The 23,574-nt window shown below is 41.6% G+C and overlaps 1 protein-coding gene across 1 annotated transcript in view; it reads right to left on the bottom strand.

The window, feature by feature from the left end:
• Nucleotides 1-2,299: 2,299 nt before the first annotated feature.
• The window catches only part of LOC126213578 (E3 ubiquitin-protein ligase MIB2), a 233,694-nt gene continuing 212,419 nt past the window's right edge, over nucleotides 2,300-23,574 (bottom strand). The window contains exons 18-19 of the mRNA XM_049941425.1: nucleotides 17,526-17,683; nucleotides 2,300-10,271 (exon numbers count right to left, since the gene is read on the bottom strand). Of these exons, the coding sequence (XP_049797382.1) occupies nucleotides 10,042-10,271; nucleotides 17,526-17,683 (388 nt within the window). The 3' untranslated portion in view covers nucleotides 2,300-10,041. The remainder of the gene's footprint in view (nucleotides 10,272-17,525; nucleotides 17,684-23,574) is intronic.

Below are 23,574 nucleotides of genomic sequence, written 5' to 3'. Positions count from 1 at the left end.
ACTGCAACTGGGTATTTTTTGTTTGTGGAATGTAAGAATATATTGTGTGACAATAAACTTTCAGGTATGAATAAAAAGACATGAAGAAAACTGAGTATGGCATTACAAGCCTGGTCAACCACTAGCCAAGATATGGAATCAAAAGAAAGAGATAAATAATAAATGAAGGAAAGCCCGTGCTTTAAATGTTAAGTCTGATGTCCCTTGGCACGCCCAAACCTGATTAAAAAAAAATTAAAAAAAAAATAAAAATAAAAAAAATTAACACCACAATAAAAGAAAACCAATGGGACTTAGTATAATTTTTTAGTGTAAATATTTCACATGCAGATTCTTGTAAATTTATATGTATTTGTATATGTATTAAAACTTTGCATATTGTCAACATATTTTGAAATGTGACCACGAAATGTAAGCTTTCAGAATTAACGATGTAAACATGCTTGGACAAAGTGAACTTTGTTAAAATGTAAATATGGCAAAAAAGTGTTGCAAACTGTGTTAAACTGTGAACTTTATAGACAACGAATTTTGTGTTATTTGTGAAACTTATAGTGCATAAACCAAATAACTGTTTGTAAATCGATATAAACTGCAATTTACTTCGACGATAATGAGGATTTTCACACTGCAAATGAACGTTTGTTGGCAAGTGTAAACAAAGTGGTGAAACACCTACCTTTGCGAACATCGACGCCGTTGTTCCTGGCCGGCCTTCAGATGCTTTGGAGACAATAAACTCAGCACCTGTCGTAGGCGATGTGGAGACTAAAAACTACATCGACCATGTATGCCCCGGGAACAATAGTCATGAAAACGCACAAGGACCTGGAGTGTTGTGTCGTAACAGAAGACATGGACGTTGCTTCAGATCACGCACACGCTCAATCTTATGGTGTCACCGGACTTTACACGCCATTCATGCTGGAAAAACAACTTGTAATGAACACTATGTGAAAGTGAATACTGTTTAAGACTGTCATAACACAGCGACTTTGAAACTGCCGCACGCGAAATTCAGTGATGCTATTGCGCATGCGCAAAGACTATGTGCTGCCAGAGATGCATTGGGAAACCAACGCTGGAAGCTCACAACATTAACTGCGCTGGCGAACAGCTTGTTCAAACAAACTGTATGTAAATATATATATATATTAATTGTGTAAAAAGGACCCAAACTGTAATAATTGTATTTAGTATATAGATTTAGAAAGTATTGACAAAGATAATTCCCTAAGTATGCACGTGCCGTTTCCTATGAAAATATGTATAATAGACATTTAGGTATATCTATTCTATAGTTTGCTAGCCTGCCACGCTAAATGTTTTAGCGTGACAGTCGAGGGGGCGATGTAGCGGGACTTTGAATTTCGCCGCGCTACACTCGTTCCCTCAGATAAAAATATCCCGTCGCAGCGGTATGAGCGCTCGACGGCAGAGAAAATACCAAAATTGTAACTTTTTTTGTTTCCTATCCGTTTTCAATTGTCTCTTGATAGCCGGAGCTTAAGGCAGACGTGATCTGATGGAGACGTTAAACAAAACTTATTAGCTAGTCTTGATCTGATTTTAATGTGTAGACATGTTGTGGAAGTTGTTAAGAAATTCTAAGGATGGAAGTAGCGAAGTAAATTAAATTCCGTACAGTATCAAGATGATTTTAATTGGTATAAATTAGTGGTTCCTGGACTATTGCAAGATTTCGGAGCAGACTTTTCACGCAGAAATGAAGGAGATTTTTGAAGACCTGGACGCCGCCCGAAAGAAGACAAGTTAACCTGGTAAAGGATGATCTCTCATCTACGCCACTTCCCCCTGTCAGTTACATTCTGTTATTCTCTGTTTCTTTTCAGTAAGTTTTGTAGTGGAAATTGGTTTAACTTTTGCTCAAAAACACCACAAGGACCACCCCAACTATAGCCTTTCTGGAATACAAAGTCCGATTTGCATTTCATTCTTTCCTTTCTTCACGGTCATTTACGATTTTAAAACCCCCTTTTTATTCACCATTTCTTCCCACATATTCAACCTTTTTTTTCTTTTTCTTTTCTTCTCTCTTTTCTTTTTTTATTAACCACTAGGCTACAGTGTGTTACTTAATATTTCAAATACTGTTGATTCATTGTAGTATTCAGTAGTAACATGGACAAAACGGAAATGACTTTTTATATGTTGGCACATCAACTACATTATTTAATATGATATACTACTCGTGGTTTATTTTCCGCTGAGGACCTGCAGTATTGTACAACAAGCACTAAAATTAAAACATTACAATTATTTTTTGATACATTTTCTTTTATTACTTGATGGCGAATCGGAATGAGAGATATATAATACTTATTCAAGTACAACATCCATTTTGTATTGTCGGTAACAAATTCCATGTTTCAAAAAAACAATCTTTGATGCCAGTCTGCAGTAACATTTATAACTACCTTTTAGTACATCATTACAGTTAAAACAACTGCATGTCAGAGACTTTTCACCGGAGAAAGCAGCTGCTTTATAGCTTTAACAATTGGAGAGAACTTCATTTAACATGGCGACGCACAGCTGTATCTCTGCTGTAAAAGTATGTGGTATTTGGCACGTAAATATTCTTTCTCACTTCAGCACAACACATGGCTATTGGGTACATGGTAAGCCTGCCTGCAGCGGCTTGCAATGCCTGCGAATCACATACAAACTTAGGAATAAACACTTCACTGCCATGACTGAAAGAGCAGATAGAAGGTCAGATGTGAATATAATTACACTTTAGTAAAATAGTTCCAAAAACATACAATCACAACAAATAAATGGATCACATAAGATTACAGTATTCACCTCTTATTTTTAATACTTTTATGGATGAAATCACTAAGACCAGAAAACCCATCTTAATGTAATATACACACACACACACACACACACACACACACACACACACACACAGTCACTGTTTTCCATTGTCTGTACACCAACATTAAAATAAATGTTACCTGCAAGGTGAAATCTGTATTCTGTGTAAAATTTGTAACCAATATAATCTGAAAATTTTCAAGAAGGTGACTAAATTTATTGCATTCATTGGAAACAATTCTGAAATAAAAATGATGTGAATGCTGACAAAATAAAACTGAATAATTTGAGGTGTGGCATTACTAATAAACATGGCACGGCACAGACAAAAAGTTGTCAAAGCTGAGACTGTAAGCAGAAATTCTCATGTAGAAATATTAAGGGATACTGGAGAAGCACAGAAACAAACGAGAGTTACAATTTGTAACACAAATCTGTTCTAACAGCACTGTATATAATGACTAGAGAAGCACTTACTATACATTTCTCAGAACAGTGAAAGGGTGTATCGGCTTTATTAAGAAACTACTTGGGGGGAAAAAAGGTATGGTCTAAGAAACAAAGTTCAAGAGGAGAAAAGGAATTGAAATAAACCCATTACAAAAATAAGTAGCAAGAGATGAGCTCCCGAAATAGAAACCTGTACAATTAGAGGGTGAAGTCAAGAAAAATGTTACACCAATTTCTGACAATAGATAAACTTTTTTGTGGTCTGGAAGCATGCTTATCCCTTCCTATTAGAAACATTGTTTAAACAGTGAAACCGCATTTATACATTTCTCAGCTTACGTTTTTTGCTCTTGTATGTTGTACACTGTGCACGTTTTCGATTTTACATGCAGAGTTACCCCACTTTCACATTTTCCATTTATATGTTTTTGCACTTTTACGCTATTATTTTTACTCCTTCACAGTCATTTTTGTCAGACTTATATGATATAAAGACCAAGAAATCATCTCGAAACATTTTGTATATAGTGTGGCGAGCGATTATTGGTTTGCCGTCTGCATCCAAAGTCGCAGTTATTATCGCGGGTCAGTACACGTGGCGACACTGTTGTTGTTGACCTTGTGACAGTTGGTTTCAGATCGTATAACCTGGCGGAACATTGCTACAATAGCTGCCTTCACACGACGCCACTCGGGGGAGGGGATGGTGCTGTCGGTCGGCCAAGCAGCGAGTAGCCATTTATGAACAGTCAGCACGAGACATCAGCAAAAACAGCAGCAGTGGTAGCATCTAAGTTGCTCACAGCAACAGCTAAACCTGTTCTCAGTCGTCGCACGAAGTGTCGCGCCGTGTGAATGCGTGAACACTGCAGACTAGCACTTCTCAATGACGTCATCTCACGGAGTCCTAAGGAGGGGGTAACACGGCCTGCAGTACAATACATTCCAGTGGCACTTGATGGTAGTGTCAGCAGGTGGAGAGCACACCGAGTGAAACAGTGTTTTTGTAAGGGGTGAACTCAATTTGTTTAGTGTAGTTTCCAATTTTTATGCATGCGAAAATGATGAGATTGTCACGAAGAAAAAGATGACGTCTTTCCATGCAGGAGAAAGTAAATGTAATTGAAGAAGTGCAAAGAAGTCCTTGTGAACCTAAAGTGGGCACTGCAAAGCATCTCAAAATCCCATATTCTACCTTAACTACCATACTGGCCACTGAAACATGGATACGATCTAGTGCTTCGAAAGCCAGACGTGATGAGAAACGCATGCGTATCCCAGATGGAAAGTTTGCAGATGTGGGAAAAAATGCCAACAGACTCGGTTTCAGAAACAGCGTGCAGGTAATGTACCTATTTCAGGTGCAATACTGAAAGAAAATGCCTTAGACTTCGCTAAAAAGTTAAATGATGAAAACTTTCAAAAAATGCCGGTTCATCACGTCATCGCACATCTCGACAGTGGGAAGGAAGATCCTAAACTGGATATGATGCAGATAAACCAAAGAATAGATTTGTAAGCTGGGACACACTTTACACATATGCTATGTATGTATAACATTCTCTGTCAATTCCATCTGAACTTCACTAACATTTTTAGAATAGCACTAGCAACTAAATTAAATTCAGTACAGATATGTAAATGTAGCTTTTTAATTTATTTTTCTTATCCTGGCAATGAAGTACATAAGGAACGCTTGGGATCAATTGAAGCCATACACAAACCCAACTCCTTTTGAAAAACTGACATCACAGAAGATGAAACTCAAGCTGACTCCGAAGATGCTGAACATTTTGACGTAGATTTCAATATACCAGAAGACAATGAATAAATGATGACTAACTGAAAACCTCAGCTGCCGACAGGTGTTGCTGATATACCTCGATGTGGACAGCTGAAAATGTGTGCCTCGACCGGGACTCGAACCCGGGATCTCCTGCTTACATGGCAGACGCTCTATCAATCTGAGCCACCGAGGACACAGATGAATAGCGCGACTGCAGGGACTTATCCCGTGCACGCTTCCCGTGAGACTCACATTCCCAACTGTCCACAATTCTACATATGTATTGTACCTTATACACATTTGATACACATTTGCCCACTCACTCATTACTCGCGCACACTTTGGCGATTCCCGTAAGAGTTTGGGCAACCTGTGCGCATTCGCACAGACGAGGGTCAATGGCTGGGTAGCCTTTAACTATATATACAAAGACAGTAACTTGAATGACTGGGTTCGTATTTCAAATGGAACTGATTCTGGTGATTGTGATGCTGGTACTGCTATGTGTTGTGTACCAGCTGAGGAGGAAATAATTAAAGTAGCAGTGCAAGTATCAGCTGAAATAAATATTTTTGGGGAATCCAAGGAATTGGATGGTGGACCTGTGGACCCTCTCAGTCAGTCAGAAGCACTTACTGCATTGCAAGTAACACAACGTTACATAAGATTAGTGATGACAAGATGTGCACAGTGACTGCATATGAAATCTTGATTTATGACTTCAGTATTGCTTCCAAAAAACAAACCGCAATTGATTCATAGGCCTAAATAACTTTAATTTCCCATAACTTAGGCATAAGCTGAGCTACTGTACCTATCACTGTACAATATATTTGTATTTTATTTGTACACACTTGACTTTAATAGAAGTATATTAAAAAGTTTCATTTTAACATTAATCCAACTTGCACATTTACTTTATCATCTCCCTTCAAAATGTATAAATGAGGTTTTACTGTATTAATAGCTTGCAAGGACAGAATTTTCTGACAGAAAAATTGTAAAAATGCCACCTTCTAATAGCAGCACCTTCACATTATCAGAATTCACAGTACAATTTCACATTTACTACGTGAACGAGAAATACGACAGAAGTGCTGAAATGTACAAAAAATGCCTGAATTGTGTTATAATAGATGACAAATAGATCAGAACTGTTTATAATGCACAGAGGGCTTGGCAAGGAAGCAGGCACTCCACAGTGTTTTTTAACATAGCCGTGGACAACATCATAAGGAAAGTTCGCCAAGGGTCAACAGCAGATGATATGAAAATCATAGCATATGCAGATTAATGATAATTCGGGAAGTAAATGAGCAGAATTTTGAAGAGCAACCAAATACCTGACAGAGAGTAATTGAAGAAGCGGGAATGGAAATAAGCTTCACAAAAAGCGAAGTAATGAAAATTGGCAGGAAAAGTGAAAACATGAAAGATTTAACTCACAATGGAAAAATTATTCAAGTAGTAGATGCTTTCTAGTATCTAGGAAGAAAATTAATCCCGAAAGGAAACGTCAAGGATGAAATTTAGGAGAGAAAGGAAAATTGTTCAAAATTTTATTATTTTGTATCCGACATAATTAGAAACTGGAAAATAACTGCCAGAGCAAAGATCGTGATATACAAGTCATATTTTCTTCCAATTTTGACCTACGGATCAGAATGTTGCGCTTGACTAAGAAAGATCTGTGTGGAATACAAGCAACAGAGATACAATTTCTACGAGGAATCCTCGGTAAGACACGAAGAGACAGGATAAGAAATGAAATAACACAAAATCCCCTGCTGATCGAGTCCCTAAAAACCAAATGGTTTGGTCACATTAAAAGAATGGGACCTGGAAAGCCATGGACAAGATGGAGAGACTCAGTGAAGGATGGCGTGAACCAAAAAGGATTGCAATGGGAGGAGATGCTAAATGATAGACTGTGGGAGAAAAGAGAAGCTTAGAAGAGGCTCTGTGAATGACCTGCATAAGGAGAATCATGTCGAGAAGAAGAAGTAGTGTTGAAATGATGAGGGGACATCACTTTGACATTAAATTTGGATATTTTATAACTAAGGTGGTCTGTGATCATAAATGAGAATTAGGACAGCCATAAATTAGGACTACACTTGCGGCATGACTGATAATACGTTATTTGCCTAAGCCCACCTCACGTATTTGGAATGTTGCACGAATTAACACGACAACATTCATAAACTGTAACTTTTGCATCTTTTATTTGACTGTGAAGAATGAATTTTTTGGCTCTGCTCCTCTGGCCTTTGACTTTAATTCATAAGGCTATAAAACCACTACACCCCAGCATTTCCAATCATACATAAGAATTGGGAAAAGTGATACTCGTGCTTCAGAAGAATGTTTGTAACTGCAATAAGCTATTTCCCTTACAGTGGGAAGACTTACACCTGTAAGCTTAGAAACGTGTGTCCCACGACCTGAATAAGGAAAAATAACACTATTTAATGCCTTGTCATTGACAATATTATTAAAGGTGAACCACAGGCTTAGATTGGGAAGAAAATCAGCAGGGTCCTTTGCAGAGAAACTGTCCCAGCATTCACATAATGGAGTCTCGGGAAATGTGAGAAAGCCGACACCGAGATGGCCAGAGCCAGAAACCAGCTCCTTACGAATGTGAGCCTGCTGTGCTAACTGCTGTGTTTCATCTGAAAGAACTATTACAAGCGATAGTATGTACAAAAACAATGTCAAGAGAGGGACTGTTTTCAATGGTAAAGACAAACTGTGTATAGGAAGCATTGCACAGCCTACATGTACATGTATATGTACAAACACCCTACATGTACATGTATACGGACGGGGTGTTACAAAAAGGTATGGCCCAACTTTCAGGAAACATTCCTCACACGCAAATAAAGAAAAGATGTTATGTGAACATGTGTCCGGAAATGCTTAATTTCCATGTTAGAGCTCATTTTAGTTTCGTCACTATGTTCTTCCACCTACGCTCAATGGAGCATGTTATCACGATTTCATACGGTATACTCTACCTGTGACACTAGAACATGTGCCTTTACAAGTACGACACAACATGTGGTTCATGCACGATGGAGCTCCTGCACATTTCAGTCGAAGTGTTCGTACGCTTCTCAACAACAGATTCGGTGACCGACGGATTGGTAGAGGTGGACCAATTCCGTGGTCTCCACGCTCTCCTGACCTCAACCCTCTCCACTTTCATTTATGGGGGCATTTGAAAGCTCTCGTCTACGCAACCCCGGTATCAAATGTAGAGACTCTTCGTGCTCATATTGTGGACGGCTGTGATACAATACGCCATTCTCCAGGGCTGCATCAGCGCATCAGGGATTCCGTGCGACGGAGGGTGGATGCACGTATCCTCGCTAACGGAGGACATTTTGAACATTTCCTGTAACAAAGTGTTTGAAGTCACGCTGGTACGTTCTGTTGCTGTGTGTTTCCATTCCACGGTTAATGTGATTTGAAGAGAAGTAATAAAATGAGCTCTAACATGGAAAGTAAGCGTTTCCGGAGACATGTCCACGTAACATATTTTCTTTCTTTGTGTGTGAGGAATGTTTCCTGAAAGTTTGGCCGTACCTTTTTGTAACACCCTGTATGTGTACACACACACACACACACACACACACACACACACACACACACACACACACACACACACACACACACAGAGAAAGAAAGAAATCACGTACCACGAAGGAGTCTGTGATGAGGGATTGCAGTTTAACAGCTGTCCGATATGCAGCTTCCTGTTTATGTGCCTATCTGTACACAAGGCTTACCACTGTTTGTATTCCGGCTAGGAATTTCCACTGCTGAGGAAAGAATCTCTCTTTCAAATCTGAGCCCCCACTGCATTTGACTGAGTAAGTGCCAAGGAAAATAAAATTCTAATTCACAACCTGGATGGCACACAATATCACTCCTGCATGTAGTACAAAATGACACTCTAGCTTTGCCGTCGAGCTTGCACCGGGCGAAATGCTACTTCTGCTTTTGTAGCAACATTTGTTCTTAAAAAATGTGTCTACTAACTTCATTCTAATGAATATACTTACAGTTAAAACTTTTTAAACCTAAATCTCTCTCTCTCACTCTCGTTCACACGCATGCGCGCACACACACACACACACACACACACACACACACACACACACACACACACACACACACACACACCATAGTAAACCACAGAATGTGACACAACAACCCAGTCAGTCAGTATAGACTACCCTACACACAGAAAGAGAACAATGACACAAAAACTATGTTGCAATGCCCAATCAGTCAACAGTATTTCAAATCGTACTGAGACATATAATTCCACTGCTGCCAAACACATTATTGTAGTGACTTTCCCCAAAGGCAGGCGAGTTACTGTGCAGTGAAAGCAAAACATTTTTTTCTCGAAGGGTAAACACGCAGTGCAACTCTCGGCTGCACTCGAGTGGCACTGCACTATTTGTAACAACACTGTACAGCTGCCCGCACAGTGTCACCGAGATACTCTCACTCCGCGTCAGACTGCATCGTGACGGAGACCTTACGTGACGACACACTATTTCCTGTCGAGTGAGACTATTCCCGGTAGAAATAAAAAGTGTACGGACACACACACGCCGTGGCTTTACCGGCGCAACGAGTGGAGCGCCGCAATCGTTTCTATCGCCTGGTGACGCACCGGGACACTGTAGACTCTACCCGCAGGCCTTTGACGGTAGAAGCTGGCAGGATGCAACTGTCTCGTGGAATACGTGACGGGTAGCCCGTACAGGTTTATCTCCGACGTTACAGGGTTGCGACACCCGTGACATGTGGCTGGCACTGGTTTCTCTCTCACTCTACTGTCTCACGACGCACGTGGCAGGTGGCCCGGTACAGGTTTTCACCGTACGTCGTAGTCTCGGCCGAGCACCAGTTTTCCGCGTCACGGTCCCGAGGCGGGCAGCCTAGTACAGGTTTATCTTGCGCGTTATGGTCTTGCGGCACATGTGGCAGGTGCGCAGTGTGGCCGAGCAGGGGGCGCAGGCGCCGTGGCCGCACAGGAAGGCGACGTTGCGCCGTCGCTCCATGCATATGGAGCAGCAGTGCGTCTCTTCGATTTCGGCAATCTTCGACTCGAGGTAGCGCAGTCTCTCGGCACTCGGGTGTCGTGACTTGCAGGCGATGGTGCGCCCGTCTGTGGAGGAAACAGATCTTACATTAAAACTCGAGTATTATCCAGAAAGTACAGCAACAGAACACTAACCTCGTACGTTTGTAGGTGGATACATAGGGTGCCTCTCACAGCATTTTCTCTGTGGTTTTGCCAAATATTTGCAGATTTTTTTTATGTAGTGTGTCTGTTGTCGGCTCAAACAAATACTGCTCATCACATTTTTCGTGCGACGCCCGGAAGGTGTAACTTTGTTCCCCGTTAAAAACAAAATGATTTTTAATTTGGAATATTACACGGCCATTCGATAAGGCAGTCCCAATTAACCAAGTGCGATATTCCTTTTATTAATACGCATTAACAGGGGCAGTAAAACGTGAAGAATAACAATTACTCCCGTAGTGGAAGTCTCGCCCCGGTCCGAGCTGACTGCTGCCACCGTGGAGCAGCGCTACCGATTTGCTGCCTGAGTACTGGTGTACTCTTCACATTTTACTATCCCTGTTAATGTTGTTGTTGTTGTTGTCTTCAGTCCTGAGACTGGTTTGATGCAGTTCTCCATGCTACTCTATCCTGTGCAAGCTTCTTCATCTCCCAGTACCTACTGCAACCCACATTCTTCTGAATCTGCTTAGTGTATTCATCTCTTGGTCTCCCTCTACGATTTTTACCCTCCACACTGCCCTCCAATACTAAATTGGTGATGCCTTGATGCCTCAGAACGTGTCCTACCAACCGATCCCTTCTTCTAGTCAAGTTGTGCCACAAACTCCTCTTCTCCCCAATTCTATTCAGTACCTCCTCATTAGTTATGTGATCTACCCATCTAATCTTCAGCATTCTTCTGTAGCACCACATTTTGAAAGCTTCTATTCTCGTCTTGTCCAAACTATTTATCGTCCATGTTTCACTTCCATACATGGCTACACTCCATACATGGCTACACTCCATACAAATACTTTCAGAAATGACTTCCTGACACTTAAATCTATACCCGATGTTACAAATTTCAGTTCTTCAGAAACGCTTTCCTTGCCATTGCCAGTCTACTCTCTACTTCGACCATCATCAGTTATTTTGATCCCCATATAGCAAAACTCCTTTACTACTTTAACTGTCTCATTTCGTAATCTAATTCCCTCAGCATCACCCGACTTAATTCGACTACATTCCATTATCCTCGTTTTGCTTTTGTTGATGTTCACCTTATATCCTCCTTTCAAGACACTGTCCATTCCGTTCAACTGCTCTTCCAAGTCCTTTGCTGTCTCTGACAGAATTACAATGTCATCGGCGAACCTCAAAGTTTTTAATACGTGTCGTTAAATCAGATATCGTACTATACTAAATCTGGACACACAATATTTTGCTTTAAAAACAATTCTGTTTGTAATGGGAAACAAATCGACTCTTTCCTTCTACACGTGGCACTGCACGAAAGACGTCATTAGCAGTATTTGTCTGGGCACACATGACCTACACACTGCAGAAACAAAGTTGCAAATACCTCCCGAAACACCAGAGAAAATCCACCTGACGGCTCTTGGGAGAGATACCCCGTATAGCTGATACCTTTTATCAGTTCTTTGTCTAATCATTAAATTTAGGATTAGGTTCCTAAATGAAACTTTAACTCTCCAGAACAGCTAATGCTGGTTTGAAATTTTGTGTAAAGTGAAAACTGTGTAACGTGCGTGCAGGCCACAACATGAAAAAATTTTATTTTTTCAATCTCTATAGATAAGAGCAAGTGTCCTGATTGAATCACTGACTCATCATCACCCAGCCTAACCGCTAAGCATAGAAAATTGAAATTTGGAGAGCATTTTGATATTACACTGTAGGCACCATTTAAAAAGGGATTTTTATCAAAATTCCACCCCTAAGATGATCAAATATGGGATGAACAGTTTTCTTGAAAAATGTCACTATTAAGGAAATTTTGAAGGTGGAACCGTGAAAAATGATATTATGTTTCTCAGTCAGAAACAAAAAAATACTTGTTTCAACATTTTTGAAAATTGAACCCCTCAGGGAGTGAAATAGTGAGTGAAATTTTTTTTCCCTTTTTTGTAAAAGAAAGAACTACTCAGTATTTTAAAGGTACATCTATGAAAACTAGCATTTGACGTCTAGGTTAGAAATAAAAATAATAGGTTTTAAGTGTTTTTGGATTTCAACCCCTAAGAAGGGAAGGGGGTGACAGGGGACGAAATGTTTTATGAAAATATTTAATGATCCAAGCATTTTTAAAACTAAATCTATGAGAATTTGTATTTGGCTTCTCAGTTAGACATAAAAAATGTGTGTTTCAGTGGTTTTGGAAACCCAACACCTAAGAGAGTAAATAAGGGATAAAAGTTTTAATAGAAATATTTTGTTATATCAAAATATTTTTAAAGCTAAATCTATCAAAAATGGTATTTGATTCTCAGTTAGAAATAACGAAATATCTGTTAGGGGACGAAAGTTTCTACCGATTATCATCACAAGAACTCAAAACGCAGCATCAACAAAAACCTCTGACTCCAGCTACCAGAATTGCTTTTTGGTCAGATGTACATTCGGAGAAGACCAGGCTTCTACTGCCTTAATTAGCGACACTTTTGTAAGGTGGTGATACAGCTCACACTGCCTTTAAACTCCTGTTCGGCCTCATCAAATTTAAAACGTTTGTATGCAATATCTCTAGGCTGAGTAAAGTTCTCCAGGAATGTAAATTTATTATATGGGATGAGAGTACTATGGCCCACAAAGGCAGATTTGAAGCAATTAACGGAACTTTGAAAGACATAAAACGTGACGATTGTGTGATAGATGGAGTTCCTGTGCTCTGGCAGGGGACTTTAGCTTCCTTTCGTACGTAGAGGAGCCCGAGCTGACGAGGTTAGGACGTGCATAAAATCTTCGCATCTATGGCCCTATTTCACGAAACGGCATCTAAAGAAAAATATGGGAGTCTATGTAAGAGGTGATAAGTGTGCTGGAGAGTTTTCTGAACCTCTACTGAAAATAGGGAACAGTAGTCACAATCTTAAAAAAACTAACAGATAGAATTTACCCCGATATTTTGACCGTACGGATGAAGTTCACAGACCGGATGTGTAAACAGGGCGTACAACACCTGAGAACAACAGAGCTGGCACTATTAATGACATACTACTTATGTCCTTTTGAAGGTCAGAAATGGAATATAGTTCTACGGAGTCAGTGTGGCAGACAGATGAAGTAGTCCACTAACCAGTGGAGTTCCTTAATAGCACTAACCCACCTGATCTTCTTTCTCCCAAACTTCTCCTTAAGGTTAGTACAACAATCATGCTACTACTGTGGACCTTGAACTGCCTAAACTTTGTAATGGTACTAGACTACGAGTAACTGCTCTCCACAAAAACATTACCAACACCACCATTCTTACCGGATGTGCTCGGGGTGAACCGGTATTCGTACTGTGAATACCATTTACACTGTCTGACAACCCATTTGAGTTCAAGCGATTACAGTTCCCCCTCGCAAGCCCCACTTTGCAATGGCACTCAATAAATATCCTGGCCAGTCGTAAAAGGTGGCAAGTGTCCACCTGGGGGAGGACTGCTCCTCACACGGGCAGTTCTACGTCGCCTGTTCGAGAGTCAATTCTGAGAGCAGCCTGGTGATTTCGCGCCAAACACTACAACCGGCAGTGTGGTATATCGAGAATAGTTTCAATAACTTCCAACATCCTGCCTGCATCTCCATTACTTTTAGACCAGGTACACTGTTTCTAGATTGCTGACTTGTACAAGTACAATGTGCTTAAGAACTTACGAGGGTGGTTTGAAAAGTCTTCTGAACGCAATAGAAAAAGCTTTTTTATTTTTCAATGTAGTCTCCTTGCAGATTAATGCACTTGGTCCAACAATGTTCAAGTGCCTCGATCCCATCTCGAAAAATGAGTTTCCTCCAGGCCTGCAAATTAGTTGTCAACTCCGGTTATCAGTTATTCGTCTGAAGTGAATCTTTGACCACCAAGAAAAATTTTCAGTTTTGGGAAGAGCTGGAAGTCTGACGGAGCCACGTCACGTGAATAAGGTGGGTGTGGCAACAATTCGTACCTTAGTTCGCGTAATTATGCCATGGCGATGGCAGGTATGCGGGCGCGCATTGTCTTGATGGAAGATGATTTTCTTCCTTGCTAAACCTCATCTTTTTTCCCGTATCTTTTGTTGCAGGAGGTTAGCACAGTATTCTCCGGCAATTGTTTGGCCAGTGGGGAGATAATCAACAAACAGAATCCCATTCGTATCCCAGAATACTGATGCCGTGACCTTTCCTGCCAAAGGAATCATTTTTGCTTTCTTTGGCTGTGGACAATCAGCACGTTTCCACTGCTTTGACTGTTGTTTTGTCTCTGGTGTATAGTAGTGCACTCAAGTTTAATCTGCGGTTACAAACTGGTGCAAAAAACCTTGTTTATTTCTCCTAAAATGGGCCAAACATTGTTCCAGTATGTCCGTTCTCGTGCGTTTTTGATCCAGTGTCAAGAGTCGTGGCATCCGTCTTGCAGATATTTTTTTTCCATTTCCAATTCTACAGTTAAAATGTGGTATGTCCTTGCAAATGAAATCTGGCAAGCGTGAGCAATTTCACGCGCTTTCAATCGGTGATCGTCCGTGACCATTTTGTGCACTTTTGCAATGATTTCTGGAGTAGCAACGCATCTCGGCCGACCTCTGTGCGGATCATCATCTAAGCTCACCTGACCAAATTTAAATTCATTTGTCCACTTGGCAACAGTTGAATATGAAGGATCAGTCACCCAGTGTATTCTGGAAATCGGCACAAATGTACTTTGCTTCCATACCTTTCTTCTCTCTCTCTCTCTCTCTCTCTCTCTCTCTCTATTCGTTTAGTCGGTTCCGACTCTTCGTGACCCCATGAACCAAATCACGCCACTTTTTCCTGTCTTGCACTTTCTCCCGTAGACCTTCCAGGTTGGAACACATTGCTTCTGTGATGCCATCGACCCATCTCATCCTCTAACGTCCTCTTCTTCTAGTTCCTTCAATCTCCCCCAGCATTAATGTTTTTTCGAGCGAGGCATGCCTTCGCATTGTGTGTCCAAAGTAGGTTAGCTTTTGTTTTAACATTAGACCTTCCAGGGAGAAATCTGGTTTAATTTGCTCCAATATTGATCTGTTCATTCTCTTTGCAGTCCATGGAACTCTAAGAAGTTTCCTCCAACACCACAATTCAAAGGAGTCAATTCTTCACCGTTCAGCCTTTCTAATGGTCCAGGTCTCACATCCATACATCACAACTGGAAAGACCATAGCCCTCACAATACGGATCTTTGTTGCTAGTGTTATATCTCTGGACCTTATAACCTTGTCAAGGTTTGACATCGCCTGTCTACCGAGCAACAGGCATCTCCGGATTTCGTGGCTGCAGTCGCCATCAGCAGAGATCTGGGAACCGAGATAACTGAATGTGGTCATTATCTCCATGGTTTCTCCTGCTATATCCCACGAATTGGTAGGTGTAGTTGCCATAATTTTCGTTTTCTTCACAGTCAGCATAAGACCGGCCTTTTCACTTTCGTCTTTCACCTTCAATAAGAGTGTTCTCAATTCTTCTTCACTTTCTGCCAACAGGATCGTATCCTCCGCGTACCTGAGGTTGTTTACATTTATTCCAGCTATTTTAATTCCTGTTTCTCCTTCATCTAGTCTCGCATTCCTCATAACACGTTCTGCATACAGATTGAATAAGTACGGTGACAGTATGCAGCCTTGCCGGACCCCTTTCTGAATCTTTATCCATTTCGTTGTTCCATACATAGTTCTCACCGTGGCTTCTTGGTCAAGGTATAAACTCCGTATCAGATGAATGAGGTGATCTGGTACACCCATGTTTTTCAGTACGTTCCGTAATTTGTTGTGATCGACGCAGTCAAAGGCTTTGGCGTAGTCAATAAAGCAGAGGTACACATCTTTCTGGAATTCTCTCGCTTTTTCCATAATCCACCGAATTTTAGCAATTTGATCTCTAGTTCCTCTTCCTTTCTTTTACAAAGTACTTAACCACTGCTCGAATATCGATTTTTCCATCTTTGCAAATCACTACGCGGAAACAACAACAGAGCCACGTCACCGCCACAGCTCTCTTCCGAGACGTGGCACGTGTTTACAGGCAACAGTCCAATGAATATCACGTGAACAACTCGTTGCGCTAGCACTGACCTCTTGTGGTGATTCCGTATAAATTCAATTACATTTTTTTTTTTTTTTTAATGTGCCAATGTTGGGTGAAGAATTGCTTTATTAAATTTTAATGCCCTGTCGGCATCTTAGTTTGCATAGACTAGATACAATGTTTGCACAGTGTGTACATTGAAACTGTAAGTAATGGATGAAAGAACATACTTTTGTCCATCCCCTTTCCTCTGATGTGACAACAATCAACTAGTGCACTCCAGGAATAGGGTGAATGAACATGAGCAAAGCGACCTTGCCGTTCAGATCACACTGAAAGGCTCACCTGACTGAGAGGAGGAGGGCTCTCCGAGCACAGTTTGCTAAACGGAACTCTTTTTTAGTGAGCTGCCGACGGGAACAGACACTCAACAGCTTACACGTCAAACTCTACCTGTTCACTTCACTTCCCTTCTCTTCTGAAATAGGACTGCGGGCTACTGGAGTTACCGTGTCTTCTTGGCTTTCCTCAAGGGATTCTACACTTTGTTTTGTGAAGCGCACTAATTTACATTTCTAAACATTAAGAGAAGATTCACAGTTTTTGGACTGTTTTGAAATCTTATCAGGATCTGACCGAACGAATATTTGTGCAGCTATTTTCAGAGGGCACATTGTAATTGATAACTGCAACAGGGATATTAATCAAGAAATAACCCTGTATCATTACTGATTTATGAACGTTCTCCCGACTACACAAAAAATCTGCACACAGTATCGAGAACGACTCCAGTGGCTATTACAGTGGTGTGAGGATTGGGTTGGGTTGGGTTGTCTGGGGAAAGAGATCAAACAGTGAGGTCATCGGTCTCATCGGATTAGGAAAGGACGGAGAAGGAAATCGGCCGTGACCTTTTAAAGGAACCATCCCAGCATTTGCCCAGAGCAATTTAGGGAAATCACAGAAAACCTACATCGGGATGGCCGGACGCGGGATTGAACCGTCGTCCTCCCGAATGCGAGTCCAGTGTGCCGACCACTGCTGCCCTCGCTCGGTGAGGATTGGGGCAGAGGTGGAGGAGGACGGAGGACGTGGGGCACTCACCGCTGGTGATCCTCTTGTTGACCACCTGTCCACAGCGGAGACACTTCTTGACGCGCGAGGCGCACTCCTCGCAGGTGACGCGGTGCCCGCACGGCTCGAACCGCACGTTCTCGTCTCCGAGCTCGGAGCAGACGGCGCACTCGACAGGCGGGGGCGCGCTGTGGCCGTGGCTCTGGCCCCGCGCCTCCGCGGGCTGCGGGGGCGGCGCGGGAGGTGCCGAGTGCGGACGCGCCGGCACGCCCTGCAGGGGGTGCGGAGCAGCGGCGGCCGACGAGGCTGTCGCGTCGGGTGTCGCGCTGCGGCCCGGCTGCAGAATTGCGTGTGAAAAATGCAGAACGGGAAAATGTATTTTTAACTGTCAGCGATAAGTGAAATGTGATATTATGAAATCTGTTGAGGAAGCAAATGGAACTTCACAGCAAACATAAACATAGCCAAAGCCTTGCGGACAAACAAAAATTACGCGAAGCGAAATGTAGTGTGAGGAGGGCTATGCCAGAGGCGTTCAGTGAATTTGAAAGTAAAGTTCTGTGTACTGACTTGGCAGAAAATCCTAAGAAATTTTGGTCTTATGTCAAAGCGGTACGTGGATCAAAACAATATGTCCAGACACACAGTGACCAAAATGGTACTGAAACAGATGATGACAGACTAAAGGCCGAAATACTAAATGTCTTTTTTTCAAAGCTGTTTCACAGAGGAAGACTGCACTGTAGTTCCTTCTCTAGATTTTCGCACAGATGACAACGAAATAGACGACAGAGGGATAGAGAAACAATTAAAATCGCTCAAAAGAGGAAAGGCCGCAGGACCTGATGGGATACTAGTTCCATTTTACACAAAGTACGCGAAGGAACTTGCCCCTCTTCTTGCAGCGGTGTACTGTAGGTCTCTAGAAGAGAGTAGCCTTCCAAAGGATTGGAAAAGGGCACAGGTCATCCCCGTTTTCAAGAAGGGACGTCGAACAGATGTATTGAACTATAGACCTATATCTCCAACGTCTACCAGTTGTAGAATTTTGGAACACATATTATGTTCGAGTATAATGACTTTTCTGGAGACTAGAAATCTACTCTGTAGGAATCAGCATGGCTTTCGAAAAAGACGGTCGTGTGAAGCCCAGCTCGCGCTATTCGTCCACGAGACTCAGAGGGCCATAGACACGGGTTCACAGGTAGATGCCGTGTTTCTTGACTTCCGCAAGGTGTTCGATACAGTTCCCCACAGTCGTTTAATGAACAAAGTAAGAGCATATGGACTATCAGACCAATTGTGTGATTGGATTGAAGAGTTCCTAGATAACAGAACGCAGCATGTCATTCTCAATGGAGAGAAGTCTTCCGATGTAAGAGCGATTTCAGGTGTGCCGCAGGGGAGTGTCGTAGGACCGTTGCTATTCACAATATACACAAATGACCTTGTGGATGACAACGGAAGATCACTGAGGCTTTTTGCGAATGATGCTGTGGTATATTGAGAGGTTGTAACAATGGAAAATTGTACTGAAATGCAGGAGGATCTGCAGCGAATTGACACACGGTGCAAGGAATGGCAATTGAATCTCAATGTAGACAAGTATAATGTGCTGCAAACATACAGAAAGAAAGAGCCCTTATCATTTAGCTACAATATAGCAGGTCAGCAACTGGAAGCAGTTAATTCCATAAATTGTCTGGGAGTACGCATCAGGAGTGATTTGAAATGGAATGATCATATAAAGTTGATCGTCGGTAAAGCAGATGCCAGAATGAGATTCATTAGAAGAATCCTAAGGAAATGCAATCCAAAAACAAAGGTAGTAGGTTACAGTACGCTTGTTTGCCCACTGCTTGAATACTGCTCAGCAGTGTGGGATCCGTACCAGATAGGGTTGACAGAAGAGACAGAGAAGATCCAACGGAGAGCAGCGCGCTTCGTTACAGGATCATTTAGTAATCGCGAAAGCGTTACGGAGATGATAGATAGACTCCAGTGGAAGACTCTGCAGGAGAGACGCTCAGTAGCTCGGTATGGGCTTTTGTTGAAGTTTCGAGAACATACCTTCACCGAGGAGTCAAGCAGCATATTGCTCCCTCCTACGTATATTATCTCGTGAAGAGACCACGAGGATAAAATCAGAGAGATTAGAGCCCACACAGAGGCATACCGACAATCCTTCTTTCCACAAACAATACGAGACTGGTATAGAAGGGAGAACCGATAGAGGTACTCAAGGTACCCTCCGCCACGCACCGTCAGATGGCTTGCGGAGTATGGATGTAGATGTAGATGTACACCATCAGCACTGCCACCCCTCCCAAGAAAGGGCTCTGTGTGTTTGGATCACATCCAATACGGACGCGTCTTATGAGGACATCACTGTCTGCACAGTTGGAAAAGCTTCGAGGCAGTGAGCGGCAAAACTGTAGGCAGTGTGTTACACACTGCGGGCTTTCAAATAACAATGAAATGGTGTAGTGTGATGGCTCTCAACTACATACCCTCAGACTCAAAGTTGAAATATTAAAAGTTTCGGCCAGTTTCGTTGTCTATGGGCCGGGATACGTAGTTGCCGCATTACGAGCCAAATACTACCAAGTCTAGAATACACAATATGAGTATACACACGAATCGAATGGACCGAGGTTCGTATCACTCGGCAATTGTGAATGTAATGTAGAAATTTATAAATGAAAGATTGCAATTAAATAATATCTGCAGGTGCTATCTTAACAACTTTGAATGATGAATACGATAGTAGTAGTACTTCCGAGAATGTGGTATATTTCTGCAGAACACTTATTGGTGCCGATGGTCCAGCAATTAAATAAAATATACGTTCAATAACAGGGAAACAATAGATTCCTACTGCATTCCTGCGACAACATAGCTCGCGAGATATTTACTTCTAAACAAGTAATACGTCTTCACTGCAGAAACCTCTGAAATCTCACAAGTTCGCAAGTCGGCGCTCCGAAGTATTTCTATATCTTGTGACCACGTGCAAACTGCTACACCCTCTCCGAGTCTCTCTCTCGCGACCGTGTGTCCGTCACGCCGTCACGTCCAGCACTCCCCGTGTCCTGTCCCGTACTGTCCGTGTCCTGTGCCGTTCTGCCCACAACTCTCCTTCCGCTTCCATCCAGTCTCCCCAATCACGAGCACTGTGATTGGCTAGAGCGCTCGCACCATGTCTTAAAGCACACACACCCACACAAACATAATGAAACACATTTGATATACTGGATTTACATTTAAATAAGTTGAAATTAAATAAATATTCCTACGGCTGGACCATAAACACACACTAATACACATTAATAGATACATAAACAAATTAAATAAACATATATAAAAGAAATAGAACAAAAGGTAGGCCAGTAGCCTAATGTCTCTGTGCTTTCTAAAACAGTAAATATTTAACCAATTTCTTCACGAATAGCATATGTCGGATATAAACAAAGACATAGATGAATAAATATATTTATAAGCAGGCTACTACTGTTTTTTCGTGTCAGTGTGGAGTACTTATGGCCTGACGCGATTAGTAGTAATCGGCCACTTTGACCTCCAATAGCTCGTGTACTATTCGAGTTACACACCTGTAATTTATACCAATTTAGGTTACACTAATAGCTTTCTAAAAACTTGTCGAGCGACAAAATCAGAAGAACCCTTTAAATTTTGGAAATTTGTTGCTGGGTGTTACTTGCACAATTTACAGTCAGATACTAAACTTTAAACTAATAAAGATACTGAAAATCTGACTACACCATCAGAATCGTCGTGAAAATAATGGTAATGTACATGTCTCTTTTTGAGGTATCATGATTTACCTGGCTACTATTCATTTCTATACGAAATGTGAAATGTCTGCCATGACGGTTTCGCAAAGTCCGCCATCTTTGGCACTCTCGGAGTGGCTCCTTCACCTACACAGCGTCACCTTGGAATTCCCAGCCAAACGGTCAATGGAGCACGTGACCCGGCCATCGTGCGGCCGCCAACTAGCCGCGGCCTGCCGAGAGGCCCCAGCACGGCCACGCCAACTCCCAACTTAGAATATTTTCAGGGCGTCTCACAACTCGTCCGTTGCCTCACAACACGTGGGTGAACTCGGGACAGCATGAGTTGGGGAGGGGGACCTGCTATTTTCCTCCCCCCCCCCCCCCCCCCCCAGAAAAATATGACCTTCAAAAACACGAATTTGTAGCCTGCCCCACAACACAGACAAACACAACAATTAATAGGTATTTACAGTTCATTCTAAAAATAAGGTGGCACTGCAGTCTACTATAGTTAGTAGCAATGCAGTGTACTGGAGTTAGTAGTTGAGTAGATATAGAAAAAATTGTGAAGCTGAGCATATACTTTTTCACAACACTGATCCATTTTAATGTGGTTTATACGTTTCATATTTAGAACCTAAGGAAGATGATGATATAACGCCTGAGGTTAAATATTTATCTTTTATTATTGTTACAAAAAAAAGTCTATATTACTTTCTGTAAGAAGAAACCAAGTGTTACTTTCTGAATGAAAATTTTGTACTGCAGTGAATGATGCCTTTGGACTTCTTTTTTTCTGAACTAGTATGATCTTTGTTTCTTTCCTGATTGCGTCCATTTGAATCTCCTGTCTACAGATGATCAATGTATGGTAGATGTAGGTTTATTATTTTATAAAAATTGCATAAATCCTAGTAGCATGAGACTAGTATTGGACTTATTGCAGTTTGACAAACGTAATGTAACAGAACAGTTATTTTGATAGTGAAATAATAATAATAATTTTTTTTTTTTTCTAACACAATGAAAAATTTGCACTGCAAGTATAGATACTACAATGGAAGGAAAGCGAAGTTTTAACTGTTCTGGCTTATGTACGAGTAAAAACCTCAACAGAAATTAAAAGTCATTTCCTGCCAGATATGGAGCAAGTCTAGGGAAGTGTGGGTCACATGTAATGTCGTCTCCTCAGGGTAAAATACATAGACTGCCTAAGTACGTTCTGCAAAGGAGTAAAGAAAGTCATCTGTAATTTCACAGTTATATACATTCAGTATCAGGATTGGTCGATTTGTCCCGGAAGGTTAGTTGTAGAATGCTTCGTCAGTCCTAGAGAAATAACACACATCGGTTTCTACATCCAGAAGATGAGATGACAAATGTAGTGGTCTGTTAGAAAGGGAGGCAGCTTGAAGAAATGTGGGACATGTAAAGGGTACTGACTAAGTATACCCGGAACTGTTTGGTGGGGAATCTCAAGACTATTTCTTCATTAGTATCAGTAACACCTTCCCTGCTCGAGATGCAGTTTGGAACCGAGTCAATGTGCAGCATAGCTTGGTATGACCATTTCTGCCTTTCATGTTACTTTATTGATGCTGGATGCTAATGAACTCCAGGGCTGTTTGTTCAGTTAACGATTAGTGATGGAGAATGCAACCAGACGCAAATACTTTTAAGGAGCTCTATTTTACGGATACGACTGGTTTCAGGCCATTACATCCACTTCCGACAGCTGGTTCAAATGGCTCTGAGCACTACGGGACTTAAAATCGGAGGTCATCAGTCCCCTAGAACTTAGAACTACTTAAACCTAACTAACCTAAGGACAGCACACACATCCATGCCCGAGGCAGGATTCGAACCTGCGACCGTAGTGGTCGCAAGGTTCCAAATTGAAGTGCCTAGAACCGCTCGGCCACACCGGCCAGCTCCGACGGCTGGTCCTGCTTTTTGTTGCAGTATAAGAATTGTTAGTAGAATGTTGTCTACTTCTGTAGTTTCTTCTAATGAACAGCATTTTCTTTCATTCTGGTATTTATGCATTTCTGGAGGAAGCAAAAAAGTAAACAGCACACACATCACAAACCATGTCACACAAACATTTTGCAGTATTCTACATGTCAGTTGCAGTAGTAGACATGTGCTTTACATGTAGTATTTTTGCCTACTGTATACAAAAATGTATTACAATGAAAGACATCACATACGGGAACATACAACACATCTATATGACGTTTTAGTCAATGATCATACACACATCAAAAAAAGTTTTGCATCAC

This window comes from Schistocerca nitens, chromosome 11 (assembly GCF_023898315.1).
Source record: "Schistocerca nitens isolate TAMUIC-IGC-003100 chromosome 11, iqSchNite1.1, whole genome shotgun sequence".
Taxonomy (NCBI): domain Eukaryota; kingdom Metazoa; phylum Arthropoda; class Insecta; order Orthoptera; family Acrididae; genus Schistocerca; species Schistocerca nitens.
Note: the sequence above shows the minus strand (reverse complement) of the source record. Positions and strands in the feature narration are given on the sequence as shown.